This window comes from Gallinula chloropus, assembly GCF_964237585.1.
Source record: "Gallinula chloropus genome assembly, chromosome: 1".
NCBI classification, from domain to species: Eukaryota; Metazoa; Chordata; class Aves; order Gruiformes; family Rallidae; genus Gallinula; species Gallinula chloropus.
The window spans coordinates 203,787,258-203,806,916 of NC_140085.1; the positions used below are offsets into that span (position 1 = coordinate 203,787,258).

General features: G+C 38.4%; 1 protein-coding gene across 1 annotated transcript in view; it reads left to right on the top strand.

Annotated features, from left to right (window-relative positions):
• Positions 1 to 12,614, top strand: part of DYNC2H1 (dynein cytoplasmic 2 heavy chain 1) — a gene marked incomplete at its 5' end in the record, with an annotated part of 161,593 nt that extends 148,979 nt beyond the window's left edge. The window contains 4 exons of the mRNA XM_084274663.1: positions 997 to 1,106; positions 1,457 to 1,538; positions 7,679 to 7,795; positions 12,164 to 12,614. Of these exons, the coding sequence (XP_084130789.1) occupies positions 997 to 1,106; positions 1,457 to 1,538; positions 7,679 to 7,795; positions 12,164 to 12,322 (468 nt within the window). The 3' untranslated portion in view covers positions 12,323 to 12,614. The remainder of the gene's footprint in view (positions 1 to 996; positions 1,107 to 1,456; positions 1,539 to 7,678; positions 7,796 to 12,163) is intronic.
• Positions 12,615 to 19,659: the final 7,045 nt, after the last annotated feature.

Genomic DNA, 19,659 nt, shown 5'->3' on the forward strand with positions numbered 1-19,659 from the left:
CACAGTCAGAATTGTGTAAAGAAATTTTACCAACAATGGACAGTATAAAAGTTTCAAAACCCAAGATTTTGGGTGTGGACTGTTGGCACAGCTACCTGAAGATAACAGATTCTACAGTCTGCGATTGTTAGTGATTGAGGATCAAACTCAGATTTCATTGCTTAAGACACATGGTTTATGACAATTGCAAGGTGCAGTGTGTGTCTCTCTTATCATGCTGGCACATAATGCAGTGCAGTGATTGGAAATGCCAAGCTTACTGCTCCCTATGACAGGTTTCATAGCGGCATGTAAGACAGAGTGAAAGAAGTAGGTTGGGGCATGTGTTCTGTAAGGATAATTGAGGCCTGTTATTCCTCCCACCTTCATTTGTTTCATTTATTACCAAATATAACAGAGGCCAGGTTTTATTTTATCAGGAATTCTGTGAGTTATGTCTCAACTAAACATATTTTGAAACTTCACACAGTAAAAATGTCAGCATCAACCTAATGCAAAGCGATATCTAAAAAAATAATGTTGGTTAAGTGCTTATAAACACTGTTACTGCAGATTGAAAATCAAGTGTTTCTTGAATTTAATGTGCAGTTTACACAAAAGAATGATCTTAAAGCACACTTGAAAGGAATGCAGTTATCTGCCCAAATGTAGTAAAGCAAAGACAGCAATGACAACGATTTTGATGGAAAACATGAAGTCTTCTGTTAGTAAAGGTGAAATAGGGTTTCAACAGCATGTTCGCAACTTGATGTGTTTCGTTGCGCGAAGTGAGCTGCATTGTACGAAAATGGAAGAGGAGGTTGTTTAGAATGTGAGAGTCACAATACACATAATCTGCTGGTTTTCTATATACTTGTAAATGGTGTTAATTTTCTGTTTACCAGTTTGAAATAATTGAAATGAACGTTACTCTTCGAGGTTACAGTACATTTACACCCAGGTAATAACTTCAGAATTCTTTGGTCTCTTTTTTCTTTTTTTTCCTCCCTCTTTTAGAACTGGGTAGAAAAGGCAGAGAAACAGCAACTACTGTCAGAGACCCTTGACCTTTCAGAGCTGTTTCATCCAGACACATTCCTCAATGCTTTACGACAGGAGACTGCAAGGTGAGGGAAAATATAGTCTACTTTTCTGTGTGTGCTAATGTGCCATCATTCCCTATGCATGAAGATGGTTATTTCATTTTCAGGACACAGATCCAACAAAATTTTATCAATTGCTGATATTAGTCATCTCATTTTTATTATGTCCACTGAAATAGAGTAGCTGTGAGTTACTTCATTAAAAGCTGATTTATTTTTTTATTTTAGATTAAATTAAGAATGTATTTTTCTTCAGAGTAAGACTTAGTGTGATATGGTACACATTGAAAACACATTGGTTTGGTTTTGAAGTTAATTTCTTGTTGTTACCTGTCTCTCAAGATTTATTGTATGTATGTTTGTTTCCCTTGCAGAGTAATGAGCTGTTCAGTGGACAGCCTTAAATTTACTGCGTCATGGAAAGGGCGAATACAGGAAGGCAAGCTCCAAGTTAAGGTATTTTACTAGGGTGTTTTACTAGGATTTTATGAGAGTGTTTTATTAGCATAGTCCAGGTCGTCATCTGTCCATAAACTTTCTGGAAAACTGAGCTATAAATACATTGGTGTAACTGAGATACAAAAGCTGGTTAATGATATGCAGCTACAAAAATGGTAGTGCTGAAATTCCACAGAAGGAGGAGAAGGAAAGCATTTATCTTTTTACCCCTCCCTACTCACAGTGCTTATTTAAAATTCAAACTTACTCATTCTTGCTTCGTTCTCTTCATTCACCTCTCAGATAAAAATTTACACTGGAATTCCATTAATTAATATCTAACTGGTGTCCAAAAAGTAGTTGTCCAAAAAGACCTGCACATACCAAGAGGAAATACACATATAAGTCTGTTAAGCCTAAGGTGATGTGTTAGCATTGGTTGAAGCATTGAAAAGAGACTTCCAAGGAAGTAAACAAGCCAAAGTAAACTGCCATAGGACTAGCTGCTGATATGACAAAGACCAAACATTTTTTTATGGACGTTTAGGGCTACAGCCAGCAGCCATAAAGTCACTACTTTCTGCTCAGGCAGCAAAGTAGAGATGAAGCCTCAAATGATTTAGCTCAGCTTCTTTACATTTCGGGTAGCACTGCCACTTTGACTGAATCCGAATCTATTTGCTCCTTTTTTTATACTTAATTCTGTAGGGAATTTATAAAATAAATTTTCTAAGCTACGTCTTCCAAGAGGTGTGTTGGTCCCATGATAATACTGCGCAGCTCAAAGTGCCTTGTTCAGCATAGAATGCCACGCTTAAAACACAGGTGAATAAGGCAGAGCGCTCACCATGCCTCTGTGAACTGCTGTGCAGCTAAAGCAGAGAGATTGCTAGGCTTAGAGAGAGAAAACAAGTGGCAGGACACCTCTTCTAGTGTGATGATGCAGGCAGGCACAAGGCTGTAGGAGATACTAGGGTTCTGGGTTGGCTGCTGGCAATATCTAGATTTATTAATACAGAATGTATAAGAATTCATATTCCTAAAGTATTGTAGATAGTCAGGACAGAAAAGATAACTGAAGTCATCCAGTCTGACTTTTATACAGTGCAGTCCTTTGAAGTTTATTGAATTAATTCCTGTTGGAACTAGAGAATACAATTATAAAATTATTCAATCTTGGTATTTAAGACTAATGGTTGCCTACTTCATTTAATGAGAAGCAGATGGGAGTCTAGGACCTGGAGATACATAAACCAAGAAACTTCTATGGCAGTTTGATTCTCTGGTGTAAAACTAGGATATGATAAACTTTGGAACCTGCAAATCAGATATTCTTTGGTTCCAGGTTCAGCCAGGGCTTCTCAGTCCATAGCAATGAGCCAAAATAGAATTTCACATTTCAGATCACTCATTCTAATAGGCTATTTATTGGCTGCAGATCCTAGAAGCCTGGACCTCTTCAATGCCATCCTTCCATCTTCAAAAAATGTCAGAAGTCAATGTCAAATACCTAAAATCCATGCATGAATAATATTATTTAAGTATTTTCATATGAAGAAAAAATCAAGTTCTACAGTTGCTAAACTGAAGTAGCTGCTCAGAAACTAAAGAACCCTTTAAGGATACTTTACAGACTCATAGAACTGCAGACTGGTTTGGGTTGGAAAGGGACCCCAAAGCCCATCTAGTTCCAACCCCCCTGCCATAGACAGAGACACCCTCCACTATACCAGTAATACCACCCCAGTTATGTGTATTGAAACATCATTTTTTGTTATCTGCAAATTTATGTGGTAGATTTTTGATAACACTAGTTGGCTACACTGTTAGCAGTCACCATTATATGTAGACAAAAAGGTTAAAATATATTCTTTCTCACTTTACAAGAATGAGTCTTATGTTCCAAGAGGAGTAATTTTTTAAAAAGTTACATTTGTTTAAAGGAAAAGAAGCAGTTAGGTGAGTGGTTATTTTTAGCAGTAAAATAATCCTGCCAAATTAACTCACCTGGTTTGAATATTATCCTTTTCTCCAATATTCAGTGATTATTTTTTTTTTTTATTCACCAATATCTTCATTTCATTTTGAATCTTTGGTGTACAGAAAGGCTTTGTAACCCTTTGCCATGCTGATATTTAAATGCCATTCCATGAGGCCTTCCTTGTGTTCATGGAGAACTGGGGAGAAAATTTCATGTTACTAAAGCTAAATACCAGATGGAATACAACTAAGTCATAAAAATGTCAGTGATTCAGAAAATTCATCCTCTAAAATGTGTCTTGTTTGATAAGGATCCTCTGGATTACACGTTAAGCTTGATTCATGTGAGCAATATGAATTCTAATACTGGTAAAGATAACATATCTGCAGTTTCAGGAATTCAGGTCAGCATTATAGAATGGGGAGCTTCTTTGAGTGGGGACTCAAAACCAGTTCCATCAGTGGAATGGTGAGGTAGCTGGTACCCTAATTTATCCCACTTGACTTCAGAAACCTAGATCAGAAATTGTAGTTTATCAGCCTTTTTTTGTCAATGAAGGAAGATGTGCCAGTTCAGATCTCAAATGAGTTAACTCTCAGTAGATACCTGTCTTTCTCCACTGAGAGGAGAAAACCCACAATTGCAATGGTCCTACCATAGTACTTTTCTTCTTTCTTTGGTTTTACCATAGTACTTTTTTCTTTAAATTGTCTGAAAGTAAAAGTTGGATTTTTATTAAAATTGTCACATTTTGGAAGTTTAAATAAACAGGTATCATGGACACTTAGGATACAGGAAACAGTTAATGATTTTCCAGACTTTATGCAAAGAATATATAGAGTGCCGTTATGAAGAACACCGTTTCTCCACTTGATTAAAGATGGTATCATCATTGTAAAAAAGCACCAGTGCTGATGAGATCTTTTTTATAGAAAGTCTAATATATGAACGGAACATCTTACATAGGAGTTAAAATAGAATAAAACAAAATGTAATCACCACCAGGATGGTGTAAAAACAAGGTGGAAAGTGTTAGAAAAAATAAATATCATGTCTACTTTTGCTGGCTTCGACTCCACTTGATCCATTTAAATCCTCAGTGAACTGGGCTACTGTAAGCTTGGCATTGTGAATCTCAGGCTGCTACTTGACTGTTCCTTCCTCTTTGGAAGTGTGGGGGATGTCCCTGCCCATGGCAGGGGGGTTGGAACTAGATGATCATTAACACCTCTTCCAACTTAAACTAGTCTAGGTGTCTGTGATATTTCTGTAAGGCTACTAAGAACTTTTTCCCATTTAAAAATTCCATTAATAAACAAAAAGAGATGTTCCCATATCATTTGTGTGCAGGATAACTGACATAAAAGTAAAATGTTTCTTGGCATGCGATTGGGCATACATCTATCAATGTATTTACTTCATACTGTATGTGCAGACTTTGTTGTACCTGCACAAATACTTTTTTTTTTTTTGGTGGTTTCCTTTGGAAATTTTCTTTGTGATTTATTTTTTTGCTTTGTATAACAGTCACACAGTCGGTTAGTGACTGTTTTGAATACATGTTCTTTGATTATTTTTTTCTCTTGCTTTTAATTTTAAAAGATTTTGATGTCTTATAATTTGTTCTGATAAGGAAAAAAGGTGAAAATCTCATTGTGATCTGTATGATGAAAATGAGAGTCCCTTCCCTTCATTTTTGTCCCCCCAGTTTTATTGCTGAGCATGAAGTTATATGGTATGGAATATCCCTTTGGTCACTTGGGGTCTGGTGTCCTGGTTGCGTCCCCTCCCAACTCCTTGTGCACCCCCAGCCTGCTCACTGGTGGGGTGGGGTGAGAAACAGCAAATGTGTCAGCACTGCTCAGCAATAATGAAAACATCTCTGTGCTATCACCACTGGTTTCAGAAAACAGCCAAGACACATTGGCTACTATGAAGAAAACTGTCTCTCAGCCACGACCAGCCCAGCAACAATAACTTTTCTGAAACTAAACTAGTACCAGGTTTGCAAAATGCTGGATACTTTGTAAAGATAAAAGTTTTTGAATTATGGTCAACTCCAGCCGTTACTCTGAACTGAGTTGCAAAATACTATGCAAGGTAATTGCAAACACTGTGAAATCCATGTCCTTCATAGTGGTTGTAATTTCTCTACAGTATTTATCATAGAAGTGAGAGCATGGCTGAGGGAGTACTCAGCCAAACAGTATCTGAAAGTACATTGTTTCAGTGTTTTGGGGTTTTTTTTCAGTGCCTTTTAATATTGAATCAAAGTCTAAATTTTTGTCTTCATCTTCAAAGGAGCTCCTGTGATTGGTTAAAGTTTTCTAGGAGATCAAATGATTTTACATAACTATAATGTCAAAGGAACTACCACTATCAAAAGAAGAAATCTGTGTGCAGGAGAAAGAAATTTTTCAATAGATGACCCACTTCTATAGAAACTTCTTTCCGACATGTTCAGGATGGCCAGACCTTTGAACACCCTAACAATAAATTTTAAATCTCTTCATGAGACCAGTCCTGCCTGAATAACTTTGCCAAACACACATATTTATCGAACTAAACTCCATAACAAAATTCCCTGCAGAATGCAAGAGGGGGAAAAGCAAGAACATGCAAGATGAATCTTTCTAATATTTATGTGATAAGGATAAATAACAACTTTGAAACCATTCAATCAGCAGTGTAATGAGATAAAGAGTAACCTGTATATATAGTAAAGTGAGGCTTTAAGTATCAGTGTTAACAACAGTCTCTGGGAAAGCCTCAGTATAATCATTAGTAAGACTTTGTTCCTCTAGTGCCTTTTAGGATGTTTTTTCTTCATATTCTTTACTCTTGCAAGACAGAAGTGGCAGTGGAATATACATAGTTATCATTAAAGACTATTGACACCAAAACTTCTCTTTTACTAGAAAAAGACAGCTCTTTCCAAAATCTCTCTGAGTGGAGAGATTTTGAGTTTGAAAAGAACTGGTACAAAATATCAAATATTAACACTGTAAAAGCAACAGACCCAAAAATCTTATGAATGTCTCAAAGGAAAGATCACAATAAACTTTGCCTGAGACAGGTGTGTCACACTTTCATAATGAAGAAAAGACCTTAAGCTTTTGATGAGAAGTTGAAGGAGAAAAAAAAAGCCTTTGCAGTTCAAAATAGAAAGTCTAAAAATATGTAATTTATTTCTCTGAGGCCTTGTTATAATAATTTGTAGGAGATAAAGTTAGAGAAAAAGTCTTACTACTCAGAGCCTTGCATTTGGGGTTGGTTTGGTTCAGGTTATTCACAGTTTTGGAGGCTTTACTGCGCTGACTGCCATTGTGGAGCACAGATTAATTCAAAGAAGGGCATGCTGATCGCTGACAAACTCAACATGAGCTGGCAGTGTGCACTGGCAACTAAGAAGGTTGACAGTGTCCTGGGCTCAAGAACCATGTGAAGAAGGTGATTCTGCCCCTCTAGTCTGCTCTCATGAGACCCCACCTGGAGTACTGCATCCAGCTCTGGGGTTTCCAGAACAGGAAGGACATGGAGCTGTTGGAGCAAGTCCAGAGGAGGCCCAGAGAGGTTGTGGAAGCCCCATTCCTGGAGGCATTTAAGGCCAGGTTACATGTGGCTTTGGGCAACCTGGCCTAGTGACTTACAGAAGCAGATATGGTTCTTATTTAATTTAATATTTTCAAACCGGAATTCATCTAAGAAATTCTGTTAAATAACTTTTTTCTATCATATTATTTCAGTGTATTTTGTTTGCCTCTGCAGAAGCTGTGTAAGCGCCCGTTCCATTCTTTGAAAGCTGGGCTCAGACTTCCAAGCAGGAAGTCATGCTTATTTCAGTGATTGTTCTTCTCTTCTTCTTGACATCGTAATGATTGTGCACTTGGCTGTTGCTATCACATTTCCATTAATCTAATGCCAGGCAACTGCAGTTTCAAAAACGATAACATTTACAGGTGTTTTTCCTCTCATTTCAAAGCATGTGAATCCAAATCAGAGGAAGTTCATGCTGAAGTGTGGTCCAGATCTTGCTTTTAAATCATGTTTCCTATTCTCACACAGAATAATTAGTTTCCTGTTATTTAAAAATTTGGTCACAGTAAAAGGGTCATCATTTATTACTGACATTTCAGGTCTGTTATGTATGTTTGAATATTTTATATTTCCATGGCAGATCAGTGGCTTACAACTGGAAGGCTGCAGTTTTGATGGAAATCAACTTTCAGAAAATGTGCATGATTCTCCCAGTGTGTCATCTGTTCTCCCTTGCTACGTGGCCTGGATTCCACAGGTACTAAATTATTAAAACCCCTAAACTTTCAAGACCCGTAATTTGCTTTTTTCTGTGTAGTAGCTATTCAGTAAGATGTTGTTGACCTGTTTTCCCCCTCATTTCAAACCAAAATACTCTATCTTTAATAAGGGAAGCAGTTACATCTTTTATATAAAACAAGTACTTACCATTTTGCCAATATTTCTTGGCTTTTATTGTTTAGTGCAAAGGTTTTATTTTAGTCATACCTTTATTTCCTCGTCTTTTGAAGAACATTAACATATTTTTGAAAGTGTATTTAGCAAATGTATACTTGAGATTGGGAGTTCATTCTTAGAACATATTTTCTCTGCATTTTAAACATTGAATTGAAATGCAACAGCAATAAAAAGGTGGAGAGTGTGATGTGATCTGTAAGCAAAGAAAGCCTTTCCCCTACTTACACCAACTTAAAAAAAGCCAATGCTTGCAGAGCTACGTCAGATGAAAATGAAATAATCTAAATGGGAAAAATTGTTACTGCTTCTGCTCTCCAGTTACAATAGCAGCCTTTCATAAACAAATCAAAAAGTTACACAGAACTTCATGGATGTGTAGGAATTACAAATTCATATACTTACAGTCTTAATTAAAATAAAGGTTATTGTAAAATTAGTCTCATATAAATTTAGCTGTCTAAAAATTAATTGCCCAGCATGACTTAGTTGCCTTAGTCCCTTCTTAGGTCTGAGTAAAAGACAGGCATCGCAGGAAGTCAATCCTGTCATAAGGCAGCTGCCATAAATTTCTGTCTAAATGGGATTCTAGAGACAGCCTAGGCCGCTAACTCTGGAACAGGCAGGTGAGAAGAATCCCACATGCAGATCTGAAAGAAAATATATTAAGATTTTAGCATAAAAAATCAAGTGTGAATGTAGAAAGTGAGAAATAGGGGTGGATGCAGTTTTTTCCTACTTTTTTATCACAATAAATAAAATTATCAGTATATAAAAATTCAAAATAATGTCATCTTTTATCCTGTCCCATCATCAAACAAATTAATCTTTTGCCTGAAGGCTTTTGTTATTGGGAAACCTAGAGACCTCTGCAAAGCTGTCTCTTGAGAAGGCTAGGTTTGGTTAGAAGAATGTTAAAAAATAAATTTCACTGCACCCAAGGCCTTGAAATTTCAGTTAGAACTGAGTTTTAGTAATTATTATAAATTATGGCATGTTGATATTTGTGGTATATTGTGATATATATAGTGCAAGGAGCTCCATGACTAAAACTCTAGTGTAGCCCAATTTATTTTTCCCCCTTATTGTTATTTCCAGCACTGGAAGTACAGTATTGTATTATAGTACATCATTAAAGGTGTAATAGTCAAGATTTAGACTTGGAACACACAAGTAGATACAAGGCACCATCTGTGCTACTGCTCTAAGCTTTGATGGGAACGAGAATACTGAAAATATAAAAAAACCTCCCAAAACATCACAAAACCTATTGCAGAGTTGATCAATGGGAGAAAAAAAAAAAACCCACAGTTCTTTAGTAGTTTACAAGGTTTGTTTTGTTCAGAGAAGTCAACAGATTTCTAATTGAATTGAAAGGGGGTACATGGGATGAATACCGAATTGCTGGGCTTCTTACTATATAAACCCCAAGGTGGGTGGGGGAGGTTGGTAATATATGTGGGTTTGCGTGGTACCACCACATGTTTATCTTATGTACACTGAAAATGAGGATTGTAAGTAGACCTCTCTTTGTTCTGTAAAACATTCATCTTGTGTTAGAGATAAAGTAGTTTTAGGTGTTTTTCTGAAGAGCAGTCTGTATTCTTTAAACTTGAGAGATAAAATCCAGAAGTTATATGTGACATCAGCAGAGAGCTAAAAGTGAGATAGTTCAATAATTAATGAATTCAACTTCTTCCAATGTACTTCATATTTGAAATTAAAAGCAACTGAAGCCTTTGTGTTGGAAAAAAATATAATTCCTTTAAAACACAGGCCAAAATGTGTCAACTGCCTAGATATTAAATACAAAGAATCTCTAAGGAGAGCATTGCTGAATTTCTCTGCTCTTAAGTAGTTCTGCAATGAGCTTCACTGTAAAAACTGACCACAATCAAACACTGTGCTCAAAACCCAAGCCAGAATCAGGACATTATGCACCTCCTCTTATTTCATTAGATTTTTCTGAGGAGATGAGTGCATGAAGTAGAACATACTGCCTTAGGATTCTTGGAGTTTGAACTTTTCTGTTCCCCATACATCTCTTACAAAATCTAGTGAGCAAAAATCTGTATATTTATATTGCGGTAGTTTGAGGTCATTTTCAACAAAACTAAAATGAAGTGAACTCTTGGGAAAGGGAAAGGGAAAAGGAAGGAAAGGAAAGGAAAGGAAAGGAAAGGAAAGGAAAGGAAAGGAAAGGAAAGGAAAGGAAAGGAAAGGAAAGGAAAGGAAAGGAAAGGAAAGGAAAGGAAAGGAAAGGAAAGGAAAGGAAAGGAAAGGAAAGGAAAGGAAAGGAAAGGAAAGGAAAGGAAAGGGGAGGGGAGGGGAGGGGAGGGGAGGGGAGGGGAGGGGAGGGGAGGGGAGGGGAGGGGAGGGGAGGGGAGGGGAGGGGAGGGGAGGGGAGGGGAGGGGAGGGGAGGGGAGGGGAGGGGAGGGGAGGGGAGGGGAGGGGAGGGGAGGGGGGAGAGGAGCGGGGAGGGCAGGGGAGAGGAGGGGAGGGGAGAGGGTAGGGGAGGGAGGAGGGGGTAGGGGAGGGGAGGGGAGAGGGGAGGGGAGGGAAGGGGGGAGGGGAGGGGCAAGGGGGAAGTGGGAAGGGGGAAGAGAAAGGAAAAAAACATAGCTGACAGGATTTCTCTGAGAGAATATCCTCAAAAGGCTGCAGAGCTCAAAGTGGAGTATTTAAGCTACTGACACAATGCTTATTATCATTAAACTGTGAAGGTCCCTTCCAGTTTTAATTCACTGCTGGATCCCAAGCTGCGAAGGATGTCACTAAGGGGATAGGACAACATGTGAGCAAGTCTGGACAAAGAGACTTTTTGGACTGTGCTTAAGCCAAGGACATAAAGATTTGTGGTTCAAAAAGAATTTCGCAGCATGGTTTTAACCCTGAAATAATGTGATTCCTTAAAACATCAGTGGGATTGAGAAAGGCATGACAAAAGCTATTTTGACCCAAAAAGGTGTTAAAGGAGGTTTTTGAGTCCAGCTTTTGGCCTCCCAGCTTTGGCAAAATTTAAATTCTCTGATTAACATTTTACTCACAGACAGTCCAGTATTTTGTCTTCTTCAGTAGCGTTACCCAAGGAATAAATGTGGGAAGTATAATCTTTCTGAGAACAGCTGAGCTCTTTTGATAAACTTCTGGTTGTTAAGTTATTCTGTACAACTCCTACAGTGCACAGACCTTCTGTAAGGATTTAAACACTCATGCTCAAAAGACATGGGAAGTTGATTTTTCAAAAGGAACAACAAGATCCCTCAGAGATGGCTTACACTTGACATGCAAAGCAGAGTGCTTCCACCAGTTATTGTGTGTGTGTTACCTTTTTTGCTTGTTTTAGTTATTGTCTAATATCAGAGCCTCACTAGGTCACAGTGGATGTGAATTGCATTAAAAAGGCCCTAACTTTTGTTTCAAATTCCTTTATGACAAGTGTGCTGCTTTGTTATTTGTTTCTTGAAACTCTTTCTACATTTCCCTGTTAATAGTTCTGGGTTCCTCGTAATGTCCTGCATTAGGCTCTAATGTCAGGTATAGCAGCTCTCTCTGTACCAGAGAACGATTTTTATATTTGGATTCAATTATATTAGATATTAATAATATTGAATATGATAATAGAGATTAAACAATTATATTAAATCGATTTAAGTTGGTTTAAATTCATAAAGTAGTCTGGAAGGTGTGGGATAAGACTTTTTGGGGTGCAGTTCCTGAAGTATCCCACTTGCATGTATCTCCGAGGCAGATCACATCTGGGGCAGCATGAGAGGAGGAGCAGCTGGATTGTGCCAGAGGAATGGAGGGGAGGCAGCTGGGTGTGCTTGAGGGCACAGGCTGCCCCAGGACTCCAGCCTGCCTGGGGTAGCAGGTCCCTGCAGCGCAGCCTTGGTGCTCCAGAGGGACTTTCTCCACTCTGGGAACCATAGAACCTTTTGACGTGTAATTTTGATATGTAGTTCATAAGATCACCCCCATTACATGTTCTTGTATTTTCAGCTTGAGAAACTGCAATTTTAGAAGTTTCTGCTTTGTTACTAATCCTTCTCCTTTGTTAGCCTGGACCAGAAGTATCTTAGGATCCAGCTTTAGACACCGTATCATCAGAGATTATTCCTTTCTCATGTTGTCAGTTTAAGTGATAACTAAGTGCTTGTTTGTTGACAGGGTGCATTTGGTCCCTATTCTCCAGATGAATGCATATCTTTACCAGTTTACAGCAGCGTGGAGAGAGACCGTGTGGTGACAAACATTGATGTACCTTGTGGAGGAAACCAAGACCAGTGGATTCAATGTGGAGCTGCTTTATTTTTAAAAAATCAGTAATCTGAAACAGCATTAAATTAACTCTTGAAGTTAAGGACCATTTGAAGATGGCAATTGTTTCATATTTAAAAAAAAGCTTTAGATTCATTGCTTATATATTTTTGATGCAACGGTTTATAAATTCCATTGTTTATTGTTTTAAAGATATATAAAATTAACTCTACTTGAATAGAACTTCGTTGTGTCTTTGTGGGTTATTGTTAAAGTTGATATGGCACTATTCAGCAAATAGTTAATTTGGGTTGCTAATTTTGGATCGTAGTGTGCTATATTTCTTTCTCAGACTTGTTGAAATCTCTTACATTTTGGCCATAAATATTAAGTACAAATTCAAGGTCACAGGTGTTTTTTGAGCATTTTTTTCATTATCCTTTTTGAACTGTTACTCCTCCGTTATTTAATAAAATTATGAAACTGACTTGTAATTGAGATTGAATGTTTTGCTTGAACATAAAAACCAGGGTAAAGCTTTCAGTCAGTTTTAATGATATTTTACTTGTAATTGTTTTTATTAGTAGTAAATAATATGAGCTTCATAAACTTCATGTGGAGTTACAGATTCAGTTCGATTACCATGATGGTTGTTACCTAGAAGAAACTGGGAAAAAATATATTAAGAAACTATACTAAATTCCAGTAAGAACATGTATATAAATCCCCAAGATAGATGATCCCTTAGGCAAACAAAAGGGGTTTTCACCCAGTTAAGTGATTAACAGAGGGGCACCATCGTGCTTTTGATCTGTGATGTGAAGGACCACTGGCATCTTGTTCTTAGTGCAGGGTACTCATGTTGGGCTTCACTGATTCACGATGTATCGTGTTGGGATGTTGCCATAGCTTTGGTGCACAGTTAGACAAAATCCCCAAAGAAGCAGGGAAACTCAAAATCCATCAGAAGCAGCATTACTGGAGAATGATGATGTCTCAATATAAGAATTTAAAGTCTCTAATTTTCAATTGTAATTGCAGACTCAATTCATGAAGTTGTTTTTAAAAGCCAAAAGCATAAAAATGCTTTTCTGGTTTGCTTAGAAAATAAAACAGATGTCTTGGCTGTGGTCTCTCTTGACAGATGAAATATTTATTTTAAAATGGTATTTAAATTAGGACTATATTTCACTTCCTTGGTATTTTTCATGGTGGTTGGAGCGAGGGAGAAGAAAAGCACAGAAATGATTTGCCACAGCTTCTGGTTAGCTTCCTGAGGAAAGTCCTTTTCTCTGATCTGCTCTATTGTTCATCCCTTTAAACTCGGCCTTTTGTCTTCTATTTGGAAAGTTTCCCATTTTAGTTCTTCTAATAAAAAGATGTCCTAAAATAATTTGATAGAAGTGCACATACATTGTTTAAATTAAATCCTACCTAAAAGCAGAATAGATTTACTTGATACTTTTCAGGTAATTGTCTCATCTTCCTTCATACATTTGACTCTGACTCACTGAAGAACAAAACTGTAGCAAATGTGGAAAAGAGTGGTCTGTGAAGAAAATTTTGGAAAAAAGCAATGTTTTTACCAGAACAGAAAGCACTTGTATCAATGTGTGTAGAAGCCGTGAGGATTCAGAGGGTGACTTGTCCAGAGAATGTTTTCCATCATACTAGGCATTCTTGACAGAACATTAGTGAGAGAGGAAACAAGTTTTACTGAGGGCAGCTGTGCTTTCAATACTCTTAGGGACATGTAAAGATCATATTGCGACTTCTCCTTTTGGATCCAACATGCTGCCACAAAACAAGCTGGATTTTAGCTTTCATTTCTCAAAACTGAGGAGTCTCCTACTAGTTCCAGCATCTCTTTTAGAGAAATACAGGTATTCAGATTACCTATGTTAAGGAAAACAATGTCACAGAATCACAAGGTAGGAAAAGACCTTTGAAGATCATCAAGTCCAACCATTCCTGTCCTGTGCTAAACCATATCCCTAAGTACCTCATCTACCCTTTTTTTTAACACATCCAGGGATGGTGACTCAACCACCTCCCTGGGCAGCCTGTTCCACATCCCAACAACTCTTTCAGTAAAAAATATTTTTCTAACATCTAATCTGAACCTGCCCTGGCACAGCTTTGTGTCATTTCCCCTTGTCCTATATCCTGTTACTTGGCTGAAGAGACCATCACCCACCTCTCTATAACCTTTCAGGTAGTTGTAGGTGATGATAAGTTCTCCCCTCAGCCTCCTCCAGGCTAAACATCCCCAGCTCCCTCAGCCGCTCCTCATATGTCTGGAAAATAGACATTGTATGTTAACCTACGTTGCACTGAAGCCAGCAAACAGAAATGTAGTAGGGGGTTTTGCTGCTCAGTCTTGCTTGTTACTGAAAATAAAACATCTGTTTTAATGGGTTGGAGAAACCCCGAAATAAAACATTAACAGAACACTGTGGGGATTTTCATGGCTCTGTTTGGGGCTTTTTTCCTCTCCTGTTTGTGAGCTCCAAAGATGCCTTATATCCTGCCAAGTGTAAATACAAGTATCAGTTAGAGTCTCCAGTTTCAAGTCTCCTCTTTTTATATATTTAGTCAGGAACTTTTTTCTCATTCTATTAATATACAGATATAGCGTCTTATCACAAAAAACACTTGAGAGGCTCCTACAGACCTACCTCACTATTTCAATTTCAGGGTCAGAACTGACTCAGTTTCTTACTGATAACTTGCCTGTATCCTAACCTCTCAGAACTGGCCTATCTCTGCTAGGGAGGGTCATTACCTCTTGTATCTATCATCTCTTACTGCCTCTGAGTAAGAACTGCAAAATATTTCTCAGCTCACACTGTCAACAATTTTGTTCTTAGGATATGCATTCATGCATTTCTGTCACAGAGCTTTCCTGTAATTAGAAAGTACTGTCAGCCAGCTTTATCAAATCTCCTTTAGTTTGGTTCACCTCGTGGTTTCGAGATCTTCCATATTGCCAAAACTAACTGCTTGCTCCAGTTCTCTCTGAATCCTTCCATGAGTAGCATGAAAAAAAAAAACCTCTTAACCTTCAGCTGTGACTAGAGCTTTGAATTATATTTTTATTTGGACAGAAGTCCTTTGGGAGCTCATCTAGACTGATCTGCATTACAAATGTGAGAAGTGCTCTCTTCCTAGGTGCCTTGGGTGTGTTTATTATTTTAGCACAGCTCCAAGATGGACCAGCCGCTCGCCAAGGCTGAGCCCATCAGTGACAGTGGTAGTGCCTTTAGGGTAACAGAGTTAAGAAGGGGAAAAGAGCACCAGGAATAATTGCAGCCAGTGGGAGGAGTGAGAGGATGAGAGGAACAACTTTGCGGACAACCAGGTCAGTGAAGAAGGAGGGGCAGGAGCTGCTCCAGGAGCAGTCCCTGGAGAAGACCATGGTGAGGCGGGCTGTCCCCCTGCTGTCCATGGAGGTTAATGGTGGAGCAGAGATGCCACCCACAGCCTGTGGATAACCCCACACCAGAGCAGGTGGAGACAGCTGAAGGAGGCTGTTACCTTGTGGGAAGCCACACTGGAGCAGGCTCCTGGCAGGACCTGTGGCCCCATGGAGAGAAGAACCCACACTGGAGCAGGTTTGCTGGCAGGACTTGTGATCCCATGGGAGACACTGCTGGAGCAGTCTGGTCTTCAAGGTCTGTACCACAAGGAAGGGACCCCAGGCTGGAGCAGGGGAAGACTGTGAGGAGTCCTTCCCCTTTGGAGGATGGAACAGCAGAAACAGTGTATTTCTCCAGGAGGGAGAGAAATGAGAAGGGAAGTTGAGCCTAGGAAGAAGGGAGGGGTAGGGGGAAGGGGTTTTAGGATTTGGGTTTATTTCTCATTATCCTACTCTGATTTGATTTGGGATAAATTAGAATATTTTTTCTAAATGAAGTCTGTTTTGCCCTTATGGTAACGGGTGAGTGATCTCTTCCTGTCCTTCATTATATCTTCTCTCCCTGGCCCAGCTGAGGGCAGGGATAGAGCGGCTTTGGGCACACCCGGCCTACAGCCAGGGTCAACCCACCACAACTGTGTATTGCATTCAGAGTGTATTAAGCAATATGTTCAGTACTCGTTTTGACTAAATGATTCATTACTCTTTCCTTCTCATGACTCTAGTCATAACCCTGATGTTTTAAGAAGCTCTCAGGTGGCTTAAAGAGGAAAAAGAGATTACTTCTCATGTGTTCCTTGTTATTTATTGTCTGTGTGCACCGTAGGATGTGTTTGCTTTTTACGTGGTGTTGTAATCTAAATGAAAGATACTATAGGTAACTACCACTGTATATCATAGGAATGATATTTTTTGGTAGCTTAAAGATAGAACTGAAGAGTGTTTGTTACCACCAAAGTGCAGCTGTATCACCAGCGTAGGCCGCTCAGTAGTATGAATCAGGAAACGGAAGAAAGTAAAACAGCAGAAACGGCTTAATGGTCTGGCCTGGTGTTTCAACAGACCTCTTTTGCTAAAATATATAAAGAGATCTTAGAAAACACATGTTACTACTCTGCAAGCACCTTCTTTTGAAGACTTGAGGCATTATCTTGAGCAAGTGCAAACTGTTATCAAAGGAAATCAAAGTGACAGAATGTGAAGTGAAAAACCCTCAAAGAATAACAAGACCTTTGAATATAAGGAAGATTGTTCATTAATATCTGCATGCATTTAAAAAACATCTTTTATTTTTACAAATACATTTCTTTTATATTTAAAAGGGAACCGTTTCCTCCTTTTTACACTTCCTAGCAGTCAATTATTCGTCAGGTATATTGGTGCTGTCATCCATCAGAAGACGTGCTGTTCGGTGCATTTAGCAAGTTCACAGCAAGTCCACTGTCACAAATCGTTGTATGTTCCAAACAGAACAATACATGTTTGTTGAAGAGTCAGACTCAGTTTTTGCTGTTATTTGAGATAAACTACCTTTCAGAAAAAGCAGCACATTTTAGTTGTTCTCAGCTGCTCTGATGTTTACGAAAGAAGAGAAATACTTGTTCTTTCTCTTTTTTTTTTCATAGCTCTACATCTTAACATCAACTACTGAATTGCCAGTTCAAATCTTCCAGAACATAACAACTCCATGGAGTAGATTACCTGGCCAAAGGCATACACACTAATTTTATGAACTGAGTGACCTATGGTTATGATAGAACAACTCAAATTTTTTCAGTGATAAGGCAAAACTCTGTAGAGTTTATTTAAGACATTTTTTTCCCCAGAACATTTTTAGAATTTCACTAAAATCCAAAGGCTGTTGTGGAAGGGAAGTTATGCAAGTTACGCTGAGCACAAATAGAACTGGTCATGCAAATTAGTCTTTCCTTCTCCCTTTCTTTATTTCAGCTTTCAGAGCATTGCACCCAGAAGAGCAGTAATTTCTCCCAAAACAGCTATGTAATTGTTTAGAGCTGAAGGAGGACAAAAATTGAATTCCATGCTCAAAAAGCATCAAATATGAATCGTTATATGACCTCTTAAACTTACAGATTTTCTTTCATCAACAAAAATGGCTTTACATATATTATAATTAGTATTGTGTACCACACACAAAAAAGTCCAGGTTTGACTGGGGCTAGGAATTCTTACATGAAATTTTACAAAAACATTTAAAAATACTTTTAATTTTTGCATTTTTAATCCTTTGAAAACAAAAATCCTTTGAAAAGGTTTGAGTAAGAAACTAGATGTAGAAGAGTCTGAAGACAAATAAAGAGAAAACCTCACCCTCTGTGAGTCCTTATGCTGCATTCTCCTCTGAAGGTGTATGACTCTGTGAGTGTGCTTGAGGTCTTTGCATATTAGAAGGCTCCTTGAAAACTCTGCGGCTGGAGTAGCCTTCCTCCTTCACCTCAGCCCATGGCCTCCTGCGTGTGCAGCAGCATCACACAGCTCCATTTCAGTATCTTCACTGAAGCTGCTTATATTAGAGCTCACTAGACTGATGTGTTGCAAGAAATGCTTCTCTTTAAGGTCTAGAATCTTCACAGAATCACAGAATCACAAGGTTGGAAGAGACCTTTGAAGATCATCGAGTCCAACCATTCCCATCCTATGCTAAACCATATCCTTAAGCACCTCATCTACCCTTTTTTTGAACACATCCAGGGAAGGTGACTCAACCACATCTTATTTGTAGTTTGCACGACCTTTATGTAAGTTGCCTAGAAAGGAGCAGAAGGTGGGGTATTTTTGTGGTTTTTTAGTTTCATTGGGTTTGGAACAAACAAAAAGACTTTTCATTAATGTGTTTTATAAAATTGAAAGAATAAAATTGGTGTTACTTATTTGAATAGCTTCACAGCAATAATTACTGTCAATATGGACTGCATTTTCCTTGAGGAATAGTTCTCAGGGTATGATCATTGTGTAAATTGGCTGGGTTTTTTTTCCCCTTTTTAAATTTTTTTTAATTTATTTGAACACTTTATAATGCATAATGGCTCATAATAGAATATTCAGAAAGCTTTGCACAGGTTGATTCTAGAAAGGCGTCATAGGTATCTGAGGCTACTCAATGCCAGAATTCAGGTATTCATGCTGTGTTACAACATATTGCTATTCTTCTGTGTTGTCATCAAAACCATCCGTGTTACTGTGTTGCTCTTCAGCACATAAATTAACTGAGAGCATGTATAATTTGAGTATAGTGCAAATATACTGTCCAGTGTTCATTATGGCTTGGTGATCCTCCAAAGGAAGTTACCTAAACAGCAATAACCAGAGGCCCAAGATGAATGTCAGATACACATACCCAAACTGGGAGCAGCTTTTGCAGAAGAGCATCTCAGAATTATGCTGGCTTTTCATCTCAGGAGAAAGCAAGCTCCCATGGCTGTATTCCAAAGAAGCTTCAGAGACACTCTCAGTATCCTCACTCAATGTTAGATTCACTTATTTTTTTCCAGAGCAGCAAACAAGAATCTTCTTAACAGGTCATCTTTGGGAAAAGCAGTAAGTAATCGTGCTTATGAAGTGTACCAATAGGCAATTATATTGTCAGAGCTTTCCAACTCATCTCAGTCCCTGACAAGGTGAGTTATTCTCATGGATATCCACATGGTGCTATCTCCGGGCAGAAGAGGCTGGTTCATACACTTTAAGCTCTCTACTGAGATTGCTAAGAAATGTCAGCGGTTAAGAGCGTTTTTGTGATGGGCACGGTCATATCAACGCCTGCCACTAGATGGTACTGTGGACTAGACCCTCGTGAGAGACCGGGACTGAAAAGCATGGGGGGTGTTGGAAGGTAAAGCCAATTTATAGTATATGTAACGTTGCAGCAACAGTCTGTTCCGAAGGAAATTTTCTTATCAGCAGTGCTGAATAAGCAGCTCTGTCTTTAAAAAATAAAACACTTTGTAGTTAGTTGTAACGTAGTTCT